The 21035-nt window shown below is 43.6% G+C and overlaps 1 protein-coding gene across 1 annotated transcript in view; it reads right to left on the bottom strand.

Annotated features, from left to right (window-relative positions):
- The window catches only part of LOC121077824 (rho GTPase-activating protein 7-like), a 47199-nt gene that overhangs the window by 4654 nt on the left and 21510 nt on the right, over nucleotides 1-21035 (bottom strand). The window contains 10 exon segments of the mRNA XM_040573380.1: nucleotides 50-206; nucleotides 921-1091; nucleotides 1552-1833; nucleotides 1835-1940; nucleotides 1943-2314; nucleotides 2317-2893; nucleotides 3511-3574; nucleotides 4077-4158; nucleotides 5136-5183; nucleotides 5186-5206. Of these exon segments, the coding sequence (XP_040429314.1) occupies nucleotides 50-206; nucleotides 921-1091; nucleotides 1552-1833; nucleotides 1835-1940; nucleotides 1943-2314; nucleotides 2317-2893; nucleotides 3511-3574; nucleotides 4077-4158; nucleotides 5136-5183; nucleotides 5186-5206 (1880 nt within the window).

Genomic DNA, 21035 nt, shown 5'->3' with positions numbered 1-21035 from the left:
GCAGATCCCTTTTGGGAACAGAGCTGCTCTGGCTGCTTTGAGCTCATACCTGGTCAAGGAAGTGGCTTCTTAAATAGTCCAGTGCTTGCAGGATGCCGTTGGGCAGTGGGTGGCTTGTTCGCTGAACATTCAGAATCAAGGGGACCCCAAACACATTTTTGCCCTTGTAGTCGGAGGCTTTTATTTTTTTAAACTTTGGTATAGTCCTGAAAACAAAAAGCAGTACATCCACCTTATTAGCCCTCCAGCACAGTTCTGCTTGCTACTTTAGTTACATGTGTGGAAAAGGACTTAGCTTGTACGTGCCACATCCCCAAATTCTGCCTCACACCTGTACACATGGCATCATAAGAGAGAGAGAAAATCATAAAGACCCATGACAGGAGTGACCTCCTCATGTCAAAACTGAAATTAGCTTGAAAAAAAACTCTCACGAGAAATCTGTTCCCTCCCTTTGGGGCAATGCAGTTTTTTTTCACTTCTTTCTAGACTTTCTTCACTTCCTTCAAGCACCAACCCCTATCCCAAGATGCTAACTGGCATTGCCAAGTCTCACAAGTGACTGACTGTGTCATTGCTTTAGTTGAAACTGGGTCTTGATGCTTTGATGGATTCTCCACCTGGTCAGCTCCCACCTCAGGTCCTGTGAAGCACCTCTGCCAAAGTCCTGCAGATTCAGAGAGAACTACAAAGTGCTTTGAAACCAGTAACAGTAACGATCTGTGACCACCAGTGAGGAGCAGAAGTGCCCTCCGTAACAGGAAATCCTGGAGCCACTGAAATAACCACGGAACTGCCAAAGATTTAATGGGATGGAATTCCTCACCATGGACACGTAAGCTAGACAGACAGGGGAATTCACCTGCTTACATCAAATTCTCTCTTTCCAACCCGGTTTGCTTTAATGTTAGACAACTTACCAGTTCCAGCCCTGCTTACTGGATGGGGAGTATCTGTCCATTAGAGTAGTGAGTTTCAACAAAGCCAGCTTTTGTGTCCGGGCTAGCTGCGCAGCTGCCTGACTGTCACCCTGGATGGAAAGGCTGTCCAGGTTCTCGCTCTCTTCCACAGACCAGTGTTGCTTCCTGTGCCTAGGGGATAAATGTTGTTCAAACTGAAGGACTATTCCCATTGTCCCTGTTAATTTTCTGCCTACATTTGCAAAACCCCTAAGACTCTACACAACCCACAGTTCCCTGAAGAGCCCATTAGCTGCATTTAAACAAGCTGCTCTCTTCCAGGAGGTGCTATGGCCGTACCAAAAGTTTCAATAAGAAACACAGTAAGCGAGCTAGCTGATTCCAAATGCCTAACAGTGCTGATACGGATCATGAGAGCCCTACTTTCAACAGAGATCAGAGCAGATGTAGATATCGCGCTGCCTACGGAACAGAAGTGCCTGGCACTACCAGTGCAGACTCTGCTACCCAGAACAGACTCAGTCAGGGATTTTTGATGGAATAGCTATTACAGGTTTTTTTTCAGTGGAGAGAATCAATGGGGAATGCTACCAGAGGGGCAGTCTCCTAGGGAAACCCAAGGATGGCTGACCTGTTGGTCTTTTTAGGGTCTGTTATGTACATCAGCTCTGTAGAACTGAGCTCCTTGTCCAGTTCACAGCTGCTCTCTCCCTCAGTGGCTGGGACATCTGATGTCTTATCTTCCAAGTGCTCTGTGTCAAGACGGATTTCTTTAGGGGAGGATGGACACAGAGAGGTCAAGTCACTGGCAAAGTCCAAATCCCCATCATCTGAGAACTTCTGTGTCCACTGATCGACCAACTTTTTGAGACCATTGACATCTTCTATAACATTGTTCAGTTCTGAAAAACACATCATCACCAACATCCGTTGCCTCCAACTTATCAAACTGAAAATCGGGCAGGTTGTCGTATACACTCAGCCTGTTATCTGTGCATGAAAGGGGGCTGCTGGGGCTTGGGAGTCCTTGGAACTGCTTCTGCTCCGGCTCCTTCTGCACCCATGAAAACTCCCAGTTCTCCAGTTGACAGAAGAGTTGTCCATTGAAGACAGGGAACTGTTTGTAAGTGCTGTAGGGAAAGTGCCAGGCTTATGGCCTTGTGGTACTTGAAACATCTGGTTCATCTGTAACTTGACTTCGTTTTTGAGGTTTTGCTGAGATACATTGTTCCATAGGAAGAGCTTGCCAGACTCCAAGTCTTCTGCATACATTCCCTTTCTTTCACAGTGTCTTTGTGGTTTTATAAGAGGACCTGGAGTGCTCACTGTGCTGCTGATTTCAGAATGATTGCTGCTACTGCAGCTCTCGGGAGAACAGGAGGAATTGTTCTTTTTTGGGTGCCAGAGAGGTCAGCAATATTTACACAGTTAAGCAGCTTCATTTTTTCTTCATTAAATCCTTCCAGAAGAACAGGCTCGCTTATTATGGGTTTGGCCTTTGACTGACCACTCCTTAAGTTGCAGCTCCTTAAGTGCAACTTCTCCATTTTCTTTAGAAGGCTCGTCCTCTTTTTGAATGGTGACCTATCCAAAAGCTTCTCTTCACTGGTGATATTTAAAAATTCACTAGGGGGAGGTGAACAACTAAAAGCAGAGTCCAGTGAAGCAACTTTACTCATGAAACTCGTGCTGGTTTCCACATCTTCAAAAGCTTTGGGGAAGCTAACAACATCACTGTCACCACTGCTAGTACTGTGGATTGAGGACACATCATGTTTCTCACTATGAACCAAAAGGACTGTGTCTTCATTGCTGATGCTCTTCAGTATTGGACTGCCTGGGACCGATGCACCAGCACCTTCTTGTCCTGCGAAACTTTCCAGGCTGTCAAGACGAGACCACTTCTGACTGCACCGCTCATAAGCCCATTTGTTGCTTATTGCACAAGGTTCATCATCATCAGAGTCATCGCTCTTAGAAAGAGAAAAAAAGGTATAGTTCAAGGGCAAAGTTTTGAAACTTTAAATTATCAAAAATGTAACAAAAATGAGACCAACTGCCTTCAAAGCCCCCAGGACCCACATACGGAAATGTAAACATTCAGTTACTGAAGGTCTGCCCTGGGGTCTGTTCTGTTAGCTGAAAATTTGTCACCTAATTTGTTAGGTGACACATTACATCTCAGCATGCTGACAAACCTGGTGAGTTTACCATGGGAAAGATGACAGATTTGATCTGAGGATGAAAACTTCAGTTTTGTTGCAAATCCAGAGATTTGAAAAATATTTTTTTTCCTAAAGACAAAGAAATCAAACACTTTATGCTTCTACAACTAAAACTCATCCATTTTCAGGTAGAGAAGCACTTGGCTGTGGGACTATGGCAGCATCAGCATCTGGCACACCCTCTTGGAGACCTCAGCCTCACCTACTGTTTGTACCAGGTGCTCCATTTGCTGTACTGTTCCCACAACAAGTGAGCACCAGGCAACAAGCAATCTATACACCTTTTAAATCAGTTTTTTTTTCTTTCTTTCTTTGATATAGCAAGTAATCACATTTTTACTGAGAAAATTAACTATATTTCATACCTGTTTCCTCTGATGGCTTATTTCCACTTTCATTGATGCACACTTGTTCAGTGTGTTCAGTCGTCTAGGGAGTAAGAACAAAGATGAAAGTTTTAAATTTAAACTATTTTTTTCTCTTGAAAACATACTTGTTACAAAGTAGTAGCAAAGTTCTAAACTGTGCCTGCATTATTGGTGTCAAAGACTGCATACTGATGTTCTCCATGCATATTACCATAACCAGTGCCCACTATGATGTCCAGTTTTCTGCCATCTTAAAGCTAAGGAAGACTGCACCTAATCAGTTACAGTCACATTAAAATCATATAATGAGCTTTAATGATTGATTCTGAAAAATTGGGTGGAGAGGAATCTCATGAAGTTCAACAAAGGCAAGTGCAGGGTCCTGCACCTAGGAACCCATGCACCATCACAGGCTGGGGGCTGACCTGCTGGGCTGCAGCTCTGTGGAGAAGGTCAGTCTCTGATGAAAGCTAAGTTATGAAAAGATGAAACACCTTCTGGAGCCTATTAAAGGTGAAACACCTTCTGGAAACTATTAAAGGTGATTCATAATTAACATTTACCTGAATAGTGATTCAATTGCATCTGCATCTAAAAAGTCGTGATCTTTCCTCACAGTTTTTACGTCAATAGGAAACTGCATATCTGTGAACAAAAGAGTTGAATCTGAAGTCTGAGTCATGATGGCAAAGACTCTGAATTTTCCACATGTTTAGCAAAGTTTAAACAAATCAAAAACCTACTTCTATAGCTATATATTCACACAAATGTCCTTTACGCAAGCGAGACATCAAGGTTCATGGTATACTGCTTTCAAATTTAGCTCTATCATTCAACTTCCAATTTTTAATTTTGCACTGAACAGGGAAGGTGGATATAAAGCAGGCAGAAGTTTCTGTCAATTCTTTGAACTGTAGACCTTTGATAAAATCTCTCTTAAAAATACATTAGTTTTGTTAACATTCAGTGACGTTTATAACAACAAACATATTTCAAAGAACATTTTTAAGTTATAAGCACAAAAGTTGTAGAAAATTATACAAGTTCACAACAAATCCATATTTCCCCCACAAATAATAAGCACTCTTTGCAGCTTCAGCAACATGAAAACATGCAGAAATCTTGTTGTTTGACTGTGTTTGGCTGCTTCTGAGTGGCTGTTTGAAAAACTTATGATTGCAAGACAATTTTTCCAACATCCTTTTTCAAAAATGCCATTGAGACTGTATCTTGCTCAAGACCACAGTTCACACAGCTTTGGATGAGTTTTGGCTGCAGTCAGTGCATCATAATACTCTAATAGATATACTCTAAGGAAAAGAGATCAAGTAAAGTATAAGCAACTAAAAATCACAAAAGCAGTAATTTGACTGAGTCGCAGTCTAACAATAACCAGGAAAGATCTAGTCCTTTGTGGCATTCTCTGGTGTCCATGCCAGCTTCATTAAGGTGTCACTTCTGCAACAACACACACCATGTTGCATACTATCTATAGGTCCGCATGAAGATACTGCAGAATTTGGAAGTGCTCCTGTAAAACTGCCAGGTTCTGAAAGATTATTTATGTAAGCAGTTCTACTTAAATTCAGTGTCAGCTGCTGGACAACGCTTTGGGATCCTACCTTCAAATAACTGAGCATACTGGGGAAAGCCGGCAGCCCTCAGCCATCGCAGGCTTCTCTGGCTTCAATTTCTGCAATGAGAACATAAATTGCTCACTTACAGGCTCACAAGAGTAGTGCCTTTGGAATATGTGCACGCTAGTTTTATCTGGTGGATTCTCAAAGGATCTTGAGTGTTTTGTCAGTGTGTTACTGAAAGGAAAGAACTTCTTGTATCCAACATCCTTAACCGGCACACACCTCTGGAGCAGTTGTTCTGACATAGGATAGACGTGAAACACGTGAGAGCCTAGGTATGAAGGTGTACTTGAGGTGCCATACATCAGTGTATATCAGCTGCCCCGAAGTCTGGACAGAGAAGCATCTGTTACATGTTGAAAGGAGTCGTCAGGGCCGGGTGTGTGATACGTGTGCCCATACCCATTCATGCACTCCAGTTCTGAGACGCTGATAAGACGCAAACAATCCTATAAATAGTCTTTAAATGCTATCACATTAATTACACGGACACTGCCTAAGCATTCCCAGAACAAGGGTTCTCAGGAGTACCTGTTGCTAGGGTCTGTCAATATTTATTTCCTTGCCAACTACCAGCTCAACTTGGCAGCCACTTCAGCATAGCAGATGTCAAGAACTCACTGCTCACTTTGTGACAATTCATAAAGCCCTGTGGCCAACGCTGCAACATTCCCACAGGAGCAGAAGCCGAATACAAGTTCACAGAATCACACAACACTCACCAGATGCCTAAAAAACATAAACATGTTTAGCATGAGAACATGCCAGCAGGCTCTAAGGTCTGGGTCTGTTGAAGAGGAGAGGATCCCACATGGCATGCTTTCCACATCTGAGTGTAATCCAGCACACATCACAAGAGACACTGACCAAAAGGCAACGACTCCTTTGAAAGAAATGCTGTAAATGCACCTTCATCCAGCATGCTCATTGGAGAGCAATGTTTCTAAGCACCTTAACATTTAGCACGCTAGACTGGAGGAACACGCCTGTTTCTTGAGTCTATTTTCTTTGCCCATTCACTCAAAGATCAGGACTCTGAGACATTTCCTCCACGTGCTGAAATTCCCACATTCCCTGCCTGCGTTGTTGAGACCTCTTAGTTGTAAGTCACCAGTGTGTCAACCTAAAGAGACTTACCAGGTACTGCCAGACCTTCCCTGTGGTTATTACTCTACTGCTAAACTCAGCATTACTTCCAGTAGCCCTTGATTTTTTCGGACAATGGTACCCATAACAAAGGCTTCCCTGCACAGAGCTGCGGCTTCTCCCTCCGAGCACACAGCGATAACCCAGCACAATAAGGATGCACGCCTCCTTTTTTCAAACTGCAGAACAGAAATTAATTATTTCTTCCACAACGCCGATATCCACCGTGCTTACATTTTACTACACTCAGCACCACAATTTATCACAATCCTTATCATAACACAGCATTTACTGAGCACTGAGGCAGGGGACTGATAAAACATGAGCATTGTACTCACAGAGCAGAACAGAGAAAGATCTGCAGGGCAGAGCCACGAGGAGGACCAGTCTGACACTATGAGTCTTCACAACAGCAAAGCACGCTGAGGTTTGCACTTGGGTCAGCCCATGAAGGAAAAACCCAGCGCTCTTCTGCCGGGGGGAACCCTGGGGGTGCTCATCTGGGCGTTCACCTCCCTCAGCCCGAGCCTGGGCACGGCGCTCCCAAGCTCCCGCAGGAGCGTGGCTGGCTCAGTGTCGACACTTCCCCAGCTCCCAACACGCTGAAAATACAACTCTATTTTTAGAGCAAACCACACCGTGGACAGTGATGCAAATAAGAAGAGGCCGGACAGTGTTTCACAGCTAGCAATGACCTTAGCCATGAAGATGACAGAAAATACAATGACATTCTCACACTTACAGGTGGCCCCTTCCATAGGAGAAAGTTTCTCTGCTAATGTAGATCCTTAAATCCCCAGGCCCTTTAAGGTGCCTTTGCACAGTCCCATGTTGCAATGCCACAGCTGTGTTAGCAGCCTTACAAACAAGGCACACTAATAGCCTGTATCCCTACAGCTATTTAGATTTACTACAATTCCTTCACTGCTGAAATAACTACCAAAAGGGACCTGCTGATACCGCTGCACTCTGGGGATGTCTCTGCTGCCTCCTCCCAGTCCCGCTGGAAATTGAAATCATAAACAGAAAGGATGCCGAGGAATTTTACTCCGACCAAAGGAAATTCCCAGACCAGCCTTGAAGACTCTTGAGGCTATTAAAGGGCTCTCACACTGTGGGTTTTTTTGAAAAACAAATAGAGAGATGAGCCATTTGTGCAGAAGACCCTTTCCCACCTTCTGACCGTAGCTTGGCTCCACAGCCTGCCTGCTCCGCCTCGCCACGAGCTGCCGACATGCACCTTCCCAGGCAGCCTCGTTGGCTGAGCGGTGTTTCCCTTCCACTTCTGTATCTGCACGCTCACTACAAAAGAATATTTCAGGTTCATTGACCTGCTTTTAAAACAGATGTAACAATAAACACAGGCTGACAGCAATTGCTTAGTTCTTCTCAATGCTAGAGGGGCTCAGGTGCTTGTTAGAGAGATGTGAGTTCTTCCTAAACAGAAACTGGAAACGGGGCAGCCTTCAGAAAGCTGGCAAGGACAGAACCCCAAATACTATCGCAGCATCTCTGCCTGCAAGCTAGATGTCGTACAAGAGGATGACAATTTTCTTTTACAGATTTTTCTGGTGCTACCTGCACACATGCAATAGCATGAATAGCACAACGACTCCAGCATGGCACCTCTTTCTCATGCAACTGATTTCATAATTAGGCGGATGGAAAAAAACGTTTCCTCTGCAACCCCCAATATCCCTATGGTAGATCAGGGGCCGCCAGCAACATTCCCAAGCCAAGTCAGCTGTTTCCCCACGGGTAAAGGTTACTACCATGTGTTGATGAGAACCAGTACCAAAAACACGTGACCTGTGTGATCCTTTGGCTGTGCTATTTCAGGCAGGTCGGCTTTGAGCTGGAGCTGGTTCCCTCCAGTCCCGCTGGCACCAGCAAGCAAGCGACGGCTGTACCGGATCGCCTGCCCCAACAGCCCCAAGCTAACCCTGCTCACCACGGCTGCTGCCTGTGCTCCTCTGCCCTCCTCTCTGCAGACCCCAGCATCTACCTCAGCCTGGCTGGTGCCCCCTCTCCTTCACCCACTTGGGCTCCAGGCCTAACACACAGCATTCCCCCGGCTGAGCGCCATCCTGTTGGCAAACTGGAGAGCAAACCCGGACTCATCACGCACTTAGAAACCAGATGCTACGCCACCTATTGAATCCCTCGCTGAATGACCACGGGTAACACGGTGTGCTGCTTGCACACTTAGCTCAGGCAGCAGTGAAGACACATCTGTGCTGAGGTTCGGATGCTCTCTCACAAGAAGCCCTCTCCTAACAGCAAGGGAGAGGCAGCACCTGAAGCCAGCCAGAAGCAGGTGATGAAAGAGGCCAGCCGTCTGCTACAAGATGCTCATGAGCTTCAACTAACAAAGAAAGTGGCAAATTGTACTTCAGTTTTTAAAAAAGATGTCCTTTAAACAAAAGGGGAGGGTGCAGATTTCTGCTTGGAAGCATATGTGCAGTGACTCACTCTCAAGATGCAGCATGACATTTTACTTGCACAGATCTGCTGCCAGAAGAGGAATGGTCTTTCCTTCCTTTTTCTCAGCTTCATGTTCCTCTCCTCTGCTTGCCCTGACACCTCCAAGCCTGTGAGAGCAAGCCCAGCCAGCCAAACTTGCAGAAAACTCTTCACTTTTCTTGGCAAGATCAGTTTGGTGGCAATTCAGCTTTCTGGCATCGCCAACCACGTGTCCAGTGCCCAGCCGCGGCACAGGCAGGGCGAGGTGTCGGGACGGCAGCTGGTGGCCAGCAGCCCCCAGCCCAGTCGGAAACCTGGCCAACACGTCCTGCTTTCCACACTGAGTCTCATTGCTGCTCTCCTACCTTCGGAGCAGTTTTTCAGGAGATTTTAAAAGTCATGGCAGATGCACTACTTCTGCTTCCACCTTCGGACAATGCGGTGTGCCAGTGCTGACAGGTAGGAACCACTTGGTGGCCAGGTCTTAATCTGTTAGAGGGGTTTGTGTGTAACTCTTGATCTCTTCCAAAACATGTCAGCGAGTAAACAGTTGGAGAGGCTTTAGGACACTACTTTCCAACTTTTCTGTAAGGTCCAAGGGTAGTGCTTATGAAAAGGAACAGATTTTTTCAACAAAGCCAGCTCACGAGGCACTCCTGTAGCCTCTCCTCCCCGTGCCATGCAAGTGCAGACAGGCGAACAGAAAAGAGGCTACGACTGATTCTGGCTTTATTTGGTTACATATTACACCAACCTGGAAGGCAACTGGAAAAAAATCCAGAGAATTTTGCTCTTTCCCAGTCTTGGTGATTGCATAGGAAGATTTTTTCCACCTGGTGCTAATCCTGCTACAGCAACAGACAATGGATGCCCACAGCCTGTGCTCTGAAACCTGTTTTATTTGGCATGGCAGAACTCACTGCTCCAGCCCAGGCAGGTGCTGCTGCCCTCCTCTCATCGCTGGCAGTCCTAAACTATCGTCCCCCTCAGCCTCCTCCAGAAAATGAGCCAACAAGACCTGGGCACACTTGGCAGCCACATGCCAAATTCCACAATCCGTTTTTTCCCATAGCTCATGAGTCGCCGGTTCTTTCTGCAGTGATTTAGGTGCTGCTGTTACTGGTTGAGCTGGCAGTGGTGGAGATGAAGAGGCTTTTTCAGGGTCCATTTGAAGATAAAATGATGAGTTTCCAGTTGCATCTTTTTATAGCCTGGGGTTACAAAAAATTGTAGGCTCCTCTCTGACTTATAGCTGCTAATGAGGTATTGCACTTTACAGGCACTCTATGAAAAATGCATTTGCTGCACTAGCACTATGATTTCCTGAGGATGTCCAGAACCTAATAGTAACCTATGACGGGATCTTCAAAAATTGTCTTTTCTTGAGGTATCGCCTCTTGAAGAGTCTGAAAGTGTTGTCTGCTCAGTAATGTTGACAGCTTAAGTGTTATGCTTTCAGAGCAGGGTGTTTGCACTGACCAGGGTAAGCAGTCGGGGCTTGTAAAACCACCAAACTCTCCAAAAGTGGAGACAGATCACAAATAAGAGGAAATGTTTATTCTTTTGTCCTGTGTGCAATGCAAAATAGCAAAGCTAATTCTATTTTATCAACCTAATGGAGGGGAAAAAAAAAAAAGGATTCTTGCTTGGAATTTTGCCAGGATAAATTAGGCTCCATACAGATAATTGAATATGAATGTCTAGAAAAAGAAAATGCCAAGATATTTGGCCTTTCTTTCCTTCTTTACTATCATGCTGGTATTTTGGAATCGCAGCCAACTCTTCAGTTATCACAGCTGGGAACTGCAATATATCCCTGTACTTTGTGGCAAGCTTAATTGCATCTTTATCCGCTCTTTGGCATTAGCTTCCCAGGATGATTACTGGGACTCCCAAGCTGCCATTAAGATCTTTACTCAGGTCCTTGTCCTTGTCCTTAGCCTCCCTTGTCAGTTACTGGGACCTGGACAAGTTTAAAGGTATTTTCTTTGCAGATCACATTAACTAGCTCGTCAGTGTTTGATGATCTTTTAATTGTTTCTGTGTAAGTTAGAAGAGGTAGTGTTTGCTCTACAGAAATTTCAAAGGGCTCAGGGGAATTAGGTGTCTTACTCCCATTGACCTTAGAAGTGAGAGTGTAACTCTCTAATTTCTAGACCCGCACTTGAGAAGCCTTCTCCAAGGTGACAGCAGATGCAGCTCCCTGCAGTCTAATCTCAGGCCCGTTGCTTCTCTGTGCTTTGGTTCTCCTGCTGTTCAACAGCAGCAGATACAACATTCCTCTGCCGTAGCAGCTCCTTATCACTGATCTTTTACAGCACCCTTGTACATGACTGAGACACACTTGCAAAATTCCTAGGAGGAACTGTAGGTAACAGGACGGGTAACTGCTTGCTTCCAGTGGAGCCAACATCAATAAACCCATGGCACAGAATTAACTAGTGCCAAACAAGGATACTGTCCATGCTCTTTCAGGGTGTAGCACTAGGTTTTCCGTAAATCTGCAAAATGCCAAAGATAGCACTTCATGTGCGACAAGTTCAACCTACGTGTTATGAACTATTTAGCCCAACAGAGGCAGGTCAGTAAGTGATATTTCAGAGAAAGGTATTTTATCAGCCCCTCTGAGGTGCACTGAGCCAGCCTGCAGCTGCAGAGCTCAGGTCAATGCAGTCTTTACCTGGTCAATACACTTGAAAGACATTTGCTGGTATTCAAAGATATGCAGCAGAGTCAGAAAAACCACTGAGAATTTCCTAAAAGCATCAAACTGTGAAACAAAAGCACGAGTGATTAGAAGAACATGATCTGAAGCATAGAAAGCCCAGGAGTTATTTAACACTAATACTCTTGAAGAGGAACAGAAAGCTGCTGTAGTGTCCCCCCAGATTGTTACCAGAGGCTGTACGGTGCCCCAGCACAGGACTGAGCTCGCTGCCTGGGGCTGTGACACTCGGGGCACCACCTCTGCCCTGGCCCGGCCCGCGGGGCACTGCGGTGGGGACACGCATGGGAGCAGGGCTGTGCGGTGCCGAAACCAGGACAGCTGTCCGTACCACAGGGCAGACGTCCACACAGGCCACGTGTAGACAGATCCATCCCATCAGACAGCGTAGCTACCCGTACAGAATAGATGTCTCATTCCTATTACCTGCATTCATTTAGAGGGAAGGAATAACTGCAGGCAAATCCACACTTCACGGCTATTGAAGTTGCTGGTTTACCTCCATATTTTACCATTGTGCCAGTGTCATTTTGATGGATTACTGATTTTTTTACTAAATTAGCTACTGTTTCATTTTTTCCTTCCCAACAAATGCCTGGAATGATGTTGCCTCTACCCTGCACACAACAAATTAAGGCTCTGATGTTGCATCATGCAATGGAGATACTATGTCTCATAGACAGATTTTTTTTTTCCTATTTGACTTAGATGGAACACAATTTGGGATCCATGATTAAAATCAATGTCAGATGCCAGCTACAGAATGTGAGCCAGCCATAGGACATGGTTACTGTGTTGTAATTAGGCCCCTTGCCACAGTGGTTTTCGTGGAACTGTGAGAACTTTTACTTTTATTTTGTTTATAGAGACTTAGTTGAGACAAAAATAGTTCGTGATCTGAAAAAATCATATGCAGTTAAGCAATGAATCTGTGTACTAAAAACATTAGCACAATTTCTGACCTTTCTGACTATTCAGATTTGTCTGTATTTGATGCAGTTCATTGCTATTCTGATTTTATTTTTTCCTTCTAATAACAGTTTTACTAACCTAACCTAACATAGGAGGAAAAAAAGCTCTAAATGTAGACGGTCTGTTTTATCACCTCAAATTAAACAAAAAGAAAGAAAGGAAAACTTTTGAGATGTTTTTTAAGCCATGAGCAATACAAAATTATAAATTTCTAATAAAAATACATGGTCAGCCTTTCTAACCTGAACAAGCCTTCTGCAGAAATAATTCAACAATGCACAGAGCATCACATCAAGTAGGCAGGTCTCAGAAGAACATATCAAACATACTAATATATCTAACATTATTTCCCTGGAAGTTAACTTTAAATCACTAATGATTTTATAGCTCCTGGACTGTTAGTTATATAGGGCAGACATGAGGATAGGATGCTGCATTAATGTAAAGAGGTCAAAAGATAACTCAAGCTCTATGAACCACTCCAGTGTCTCTAAATCTTTGTAGCACAACTTGAAATGTTCTGGCTTTTGCTGTGTGGAACTCAAAGACACAGCAGAAAAGAAATGGAGATTGAGCACAATGGATAAGCAAGAATTTTCTATTTAAAACAAGAATTCTTCTGGTTGTGGATGGATTTTTCTAAACGAGGATTCAAGAAGTGAAGTCAAGCATTTTGCTGTTCATTTCTTTTAACCCAAGCTCATTTAACCCAAGGATCATTATGATGAAATTGGAATTTATGGGTGTGTTTCATTAGAATTAATTCAATTTTCCATATAGTAATCAAATGCAAAATTTGCACAGACCTACTATTTATTTTTAGTTCAATTGGTTCCTAAGCTGGCAAATTTTATGGCACAATAAAAAAGACATTTGATATTAGTACTGGGCTGCACAATACAAAAGAAATTATGGAGTTGTGATATATGGTTTTTAGCTGTGATTAGCTAAGAAAATGCTTTTTGCCAGGCCCACCCAAAGCAATATAAAAAGTACACACCCTGTACTGATCAAATCCTCAGCTGTGTGCTTGGGTTAGGAAGATGGAATGTATCATTTAAATCTGGGAATAACATTGGTAGACGGCTTGCATATGATATTAGTGCTCCAATTAAACCATGCAGTTGTTTTCCCACTCATTTTCCTTTGGGCATTTGCCATGAAATGATGATACACAACCCTAAAACGCTATTTTCTCTGTCTTTTAGGTAGTTAAATTAGTTTAACAAGTCAACTTAACGGCAAAATTCCTGGTGTTGATTGGCACCTAATCACGTAAAGGCTTACATTCACGTAAAGGCTTACATTGGGGGAGCTAATTCAGGATGATATAGCATGATAGCAATAGCTAGTGAAGAAATGATGAAGGCTTTTCAGGAAGGAATGACAATCCTGGCTCATTTTATCCATACCTCAGTACAATGAACCTGGGGGATCCTTGCATCAGCCTCTGCCTCAATGGAGCTCAGACTACACACAGTAAGCTCACACCCTACAGAAGCCGGTCCTTGGCACCTATACCTGAAGCAGGAATCAGAGTTTTCACACAGTCTGGAATAACCAGGACTCGGTTTCAGAAAAGGTGTTAAGGTATTGTCACAGGATGTCAAAAGACTCCACACCCACTGCTTGAGAAGGGGTTTGAGGGGCTGCTGATGGAGATTTCCATACCACAGGGAAAGGTGGCAAGAAAATCAGCATCCTGCTCACCTGGGCTTTTCATTTCCCAGCTCTGCAGCTTGCCAAGGACCACAGAATAACTTTACCAACACCCCAAAGCTTAGACCATTGTTAGGGACCAAATCCTGGAAAACATGATATTTTCGCAAAGCTGTCATTAAGGGTTTGATCACCTTGTTTCTCAAGCAACTTACCCATGCTGAGGACTCTCCAGAGCTTTTCTGATGTGTGGTGTTATGGGCTGACCTAACTTCACCAAAAAACGTCTGTCAGACTGTTGTAGGTCAGCACATGGAAGGATCCTGCACACAGCATCTCCAAACCAGCTGCATTCTCCCTGGCTTCGCACCGAGGTCACAGCTCCAGTGAAAGCCAGTCCCAGAGTGGGTCGCTTTAAACAAATTTGCAAACCACTGCATGAGCAAGACAAATCATTTCATAAATGAGCCTGCCACTTCTAGAACTCTCACTCATACTTAAGCAAAAAAAAAATAAAAAAAGCCTACATTACTAAAGCTATTTCAGAAAGGCATTTTGCCAGGGAATGGAGGCACCTCTCACTAAAGGCAAGTTTATTGCATATTTTAATTCTGACATCACTGGAATACTTCCCGTGCAAACACATCTACCAGAGGTCACCTCACTCTCTTCTTCCCGTCGCCCCTTTTGCTGCCTCCCACAACAGGCACCTTTCAGGAACCAAAGCTGAATGGTATTTCACTTGTGACTTCTCCTACCAGAGACATTTTGTGCAGAGGGCTTGCTTCACAGGAATGCCCCACTCCAGTTTATCTCTTGTTTAGAAATACACAGTTCTGTGGCTGCAGTGCCCAGAGGCTGCCATCCTTTTTTTCCGGGAGGCTGGGCTCCCGCTGGAGCCTCCCCTGAAGCAGCGTGGCACTGTGCCATGCCGTGCCTCGTCCTCTCCAACCAGCCTTGGCTGGAAACCACAGAGCACTGTGCTGCCTACTGGCCACATCCATACGCTGACATTTTTTGAGAGAGGGGTTCCTCAGCTCTCAGCAGCAGGTATCTTCAAGGTACGCATGCGCAGTGCAGGTGTGGTGTTGGCGCTTAGAGACTCTCCACGGAGGGCTGAGAGCGCTGAAAGCTGCCTCGTCCTTGCCCTGCTGCCCGGGCTGTCCACCACGAGGCCTGAGGCCAGACGTCCATCATGGAGTGGACAAAGCCACTGCTATGGGTGCAGCCATGGCCCCTGTTTGCCATTGCCAGTCCTTGCCAGCTCTGACCAGCTGATTGCTGCCATGAGGCAGGCCCTGGTCTCCCATTTCTAGGCTTTGTTCAGATCAGTCTGGTCCCAGACATGGGAAGGGATATATCCTGGGCTTGGGGCCGGACACAAAGAATGCATATCCCCTCCAGTAACGGGGAATAAACCCCACTGTTGAGCAGTAATAGAGTTCACATGAAGACCTGCTGACAAAGGTAAGCACGATCCTCCCCACTTCAGGGACTGCAACGCAGGCCTTGCACCTCCCCTCACACAGCGGCCCTGTGTGCCCGCCTCAGCCTGCCAGCATAAACCTGCTCCTGGCCCAGCATGGCAGAGGGGCTCCAAACCTTGTACAGGGTTAGATATCTAGAACTGGTGCTGTGAAAACCTTCTGCATGGACAACCACAAGATATGCAAATATTAAAAATACTATTTATATGCATTCCCTTAATTTATGGTTGCCTAGAACATTCACTTCCAGTTTTTCCACCATAAATAAGGGAATTGAAGCCTCCAAGGTTCCCTCTACTATTTCACTGGCAAGGAAATATTCTTGTGAGGGAAGAAGATCAAAGCCATTTTGTCAAGTAAGCATCTTCCACTGCCAAGGAGATGGGAATATAAAAGCCAGTGGCAGCCCCAATATATGTTCAAAATCACAGTAATACATGACAACAAATGCAAAAGGAGCTAGAGCTTGGTGCCACAGTCACCACCTCTACAGGACAGCAACACCAGGAGACAGAAGATTATGTTTGCCTGTGTAGATACATATGTGTATAAGCATACATTTAGAGGAATGACCTCATTACAACAAAAACAAACCTTGGGAAATTAAACCTTGTATTTTGAAGATTCCTTTAACGGAGGGAATGTTGAGAGACCAGGGTCTCGTTTTTGCAGCTCAAAGATCCCATATGCTTTCTCTTCCTTCTCAGAAGGAAGGATGATGTTCACATGAGATACTCCTGCTATGGATTTTAGTCCATGACAAGGGCAGGTAGTCATTAATTCCTACTTTTGATTCTTCCTGTCCAAAGTCAGCCTTCAACAATTAGGTCACTACAACCCCTTTGCCTCTTTTAGAAACATCTGCAAGATACAAAACAAGGGAGAATTCTCTTTTGAACACAACATACAAGAACTAATACAGAATAAAACACAACCCACTTTTTTAAAGGGAATAGTAAAGTATCCTTTTTGTTCCTGCATCCTTTAGAAGAAGCTGGTCCTTTTATATGGCTGTTTACCTGGTGCTACAATAGCCACAACTGCTATAAATTGTTGTGAAAGGAGCTATCATAGAATTGCAGATCCTGGGAAACAGCATGGGGTATTGGGGTATTGCCTTGTCCAGCAGGTGACTTAATGATTTGGTTTGATCTCCATTCCTTCGCAAAATCTCTGTGCCCTATTTCAGTGGAAACTCTGCAATCTGCTTGTAATTAGAGCAGTCAAATCTCAAGCTGGAAGCTTTTGCCTTCTATTCTAAGTTTAGCTTTTTTTTTTTTTTTAAGAGGAAAGCACTGCGCTATCACAATGAATTTCAGGAATTTTCTCAAGGAACTTTTATTGTTAGACTAAACAAGTTGAAGAAATGTTCCAGAGCTAGTGGAGTTCCTAAAATGTGGATGAGATAATGTAGGAACAGAGAACATGACACCTTGTTTCATAGCTTCACAGAGAATATTTGACCTGAAAAAGCTCCGGAGAAGTGTGCTTGTAGTGGGTGCATGGAGTTCCCTGAGCAGTCTCCCCTTCAGGGATGTATTTCCATGCCACACATCCCTGCCTGTGATCACTGCCTGGAAGAACTGGTACAGAGAAAAGATTACACAGAGTGAAATCACAGCTTTGCTCCTCACTGCCAACTGAGAAAAAAGAGTAAAAGCCTTGATTTTCACAATTATTTGTCTATCTCAAGAGCCAATTACAAACTCACCAACACATCTGCAGCTATTTAAACAAATAAAACCAGATTGTTCACTCTATACTTGTTACCAACGTGCCTCCAAAATGGCTGTGACTTGAGTGAAACTGGCTGTGACTTGAGTGGGAATGGATGATCCATTCTAGAACAAACACTGACACTTGGGAAATACAACTTCTTTCACTAAGTAACTAATAAAAATCACAGTTATGCCAGTGCTTTCTCACATAGTCCAAGACTGAAAGTGTAAAGTCATTCAACAATCCATTTCATACTGTTACTTCCTTGTGATATTGCTGTGAACCAAGCTCAAGTTAAATAGGATCTGTATCCAATCTCCAGATCCTCTTTCAGTCACAGTCTTGAAAAACAGCTGTTTCTTGCCTGACGGAAAAGCAGAAAAGTACCTTTTGCTTATTTTGCTTCCTATCTTTATCACATCTAAGCTGTTGAACAGAATATGCCTCAAAGATCCGACAGATGCTCTTTCCAGCAACAAATCAAAGCAGCTGGACAGGTCTTTTTTTTCAGTTTTTTTTTTATTTTTTCCCAGTCATACAAAAACAGTAGCTTCTAATTTTACCAGGTTGACATTATACATGAAACACCCAATTCTTCTAAAAACTCAGCTTACGAAAAGACAGTTGCTATTTCTAAAAATGTGTCTTAGCAGCTCAGGAAGCAGCAATAGGCAACTGTCACACTGGATCAAAGACTATTCCAAACTTATCTATCTGTACATGGAGCCAGATCTGTTTGGTCAGAAATCTCCTGAGAACTGGTTTTCTTGTGAGGTGTCCCAGAACTTCTCCATTTTGATCTAAATAAATGTCACAGAATTGACAAGACACCTAAATATCAGTGTTTTGGAACTGGTAGTCCATTGTTAATACCATGGTATGGCACTGCTGTCAATGGAAGCAATGTGGTGCAACGGGATGTGTAATTGTTCATTACAGGAGAGCTAGGTACAATGGCTCGCATGAATAAGAAGCACTAGAATAGAGAAACTTCGGGAATAAGCAATTGGTAAAATTGCTTATTAAAATAGTAAAACCTGAATGAGGTTCTGATAGGATGCTAATTGAACAGATTTAACAAATATTTGCTTGAATTCTCCACGGTAGTTCACTTGGCCATATTCACATCCTTAGTTTATTATTTGCAAGCATTTGTGAAACCGTAATTTTGCTCAGAGAAATAACTGGGAACCAGTAGCTCTTACAGCTAGCAAGTCTGCTGGTCTGTATGAACACCTAATGTCACAGTGGCTTTGATCACTTTGCATTCTTCCCATGAAACCATTTTCAATGATATTTGATGCTTGTTTGTAGATCTACTTCCAGGAATGTGTCAACAAGAAAAAAAGAAAGAAAAAAAGTGTGGTGGTTAACTTAAGCCAAAACTATGATTATAGATCAGGAACTGATTTTATGATATAATTCATGTCATTTGCTATTTTCCTGGCTCAAGCTTATCATCAACAGATAAATCTTTGAATCCTTTGAGACTTTTCCAGAAAACAGCAATTTTTCTCCGTGCGCTTTTTTCTGTGACATATACTTAAACTTTTCTTTTGGATCACTTATGTTAGAACTAGAGTAAACTGCTGAAAATATAAGTGCTGTTTGGGTGAAATAATAGCCAGAACACTCAAAAATAGCCTCTAATTCCTTTAGTAGATGCAGCATTTTTATCTGAAAGGCAAAGCAGCTTATAAGGGTAAATAATTATTTTCTGGGCATTAGAGAAGCTAAGATTCATTTTGGCTTTCCAGTTTGGCACTTTAAATGAGAAACAGGTGTCAAAGAGAGCAAAAATAAGGCAACCAATGTGCACAATAACAACAAAAAATAAAGAGAAAGAGAGAAAGAAAGAAAGAGAGAAAGAGAGAAAGAAAGAGAGAAAGAGAGAAAGAGAGAAAGAAAAGAAAATGAACAAATCAGAATCTGAAAAGCAAACTGCAAAATAGCACTAATAACTTGTAAATCCATTTTCCAAATGTACATTTTCCTGGTACAAAAAAGACAGGGATCTCCTGGAAAGAGTCCAGCGGAGGGCCACAATGTTGATACGGGGCCTGGAGCATCTCCCCTATGAGGAAAGGCTGAGAGACCTGGGTCTGTTCAGCCTTGAGAAAAGAAGACTGAGAGGGGATCTCATCAATGTTTATAAATACCTGAAGTGTGGGAGATAGAGGAATATGGCCAACTTCTTTTCAGTGGTCTGTGGGGACAGGACAAGGGGCAATGGCCACAGAATGGAGCACAGGAAGTTCCGCACCAACATGCGAAAGAACTTCTTCACAGTGAGGGTGACGGAGCACTGGAACAGGCTGCCCAGGGAGGTTGTGGAGTCTCCTCTGGAGATATTCAAGACCTGTCTGGATGCCTACCTGGGCAACCTGCTCTAGGGAACCTGCTTTGGCAGGGGCGTTGGACCCAATGATCTCTTGATGTCCATTCCAACCCCTATAATTCTGTGATTCTGTGAAAATGTGCTGTCTAGAAAGAGGTTCTCCAGCTGCAGCCATTATATGGATCATGACAAGAGCAACCCTAAAAAGTGATAAGCCTTGGCAAAATGACGCTGGTGCCCTAATCATGTAACTCATTTTTACAGTAGGTCTGGAATTGGCTTCAAATTAATTTAAAGGCAACATAAAGCTAGATTCAGATGCGGTGGTAGGCCCAGTCTCTTTTACAGACTATAAACCTCATGCTATAATCCCTCTAGCGAGGTGGGGATTGGGCTCTTCTCCCAAGCACCAAGTGATAAGACGAGGGGAAATGGCCTCAAGTTGCACTAGGGGAGGTTTAGGTTGGATATTAGGAGAAATTTCTTTACTGAAAGAGTTGTGCGGCATTGGAATAGGATGCCCAGGGAAGTGGTTGAGTCACCGTCCCTGCACGTCTTCAAGAAACAAGTAGATGTAGAACTTAGTAGCATGGTTTAGAGGTGGACTTTAGTATTAGGTTGAAGGTTAGACCAGATGATCTTAGAGGTCTTTTCCAACCTGAATGATTTTATGATTCTATGATTCTATGATAATGTATCTCAGCAATGCCTGGTGGCCGATTTTAATCTGTACACAATAGGCATTTACTCAAAGAAGATAATACAGTTCACATATGAAAGCAACTTTTAAAACAATTTATGAACGTTTTAAAACTCAGAAAATAAGTATTTAATATGATTAATGAATAATGTCTATTTCTCACATTTATCACAGGGATTCCATTTTCCCCCTCTGTCCAGCACCCACAAATCCTGACTTAAAATACTTCTAATACTACTGAGAAGAAACAGCTGAAAAGCCTTAATCATTGTTGGATTGTAAACTCATTCCCTTGAGCTTCCTAAAATTTAGCTTCCTAAAAATGCAGATGGGTGCCAAGTCGGGGAAAACATTAAGAGTGCCTAAATAGCTCAAAACTGGGACAGGGACAATTGGCAGCCGCAGCATAACGTGCCTGTCCAGTGCCTCTCCAGCCAGCGCTTCTGCCTGCACAGCCATGCGGTGCGGAGCACCGGGGCACACTGCTTCCAGCATGGGACTCGTTTTGCTCTGTGTTTCATGGATCCAACATGTCTCTTGTCAGACGTTAAGTTGTATACATAACCCATGGTGACCTCTTCCTTCTTCTCCAAAGCACTCGTCTTATCCAGATATCTGTCGGGCGTCACAAGGCTGCTTATTTGACGCAGTGTTTTTAAATAACCCACAAATA

This window comes from Cygnus olor, chromosome 14 (assembly GCF_009769625.2).
Source record: "Cygnus olor isolate bCygOlo1 chromosome 14, bCygOlo1.pri.v2, whole genome shotgun sequence".
NCBI classification, from domain to species: Eukaryota; Metazoa; Chordata; class Aves; order Anseriformes; family Anatidae; genus Cygnus; species Cygnus olor.
This window is presented reverse-complemented; position numbering and strand designations above follow the sequence as displayed.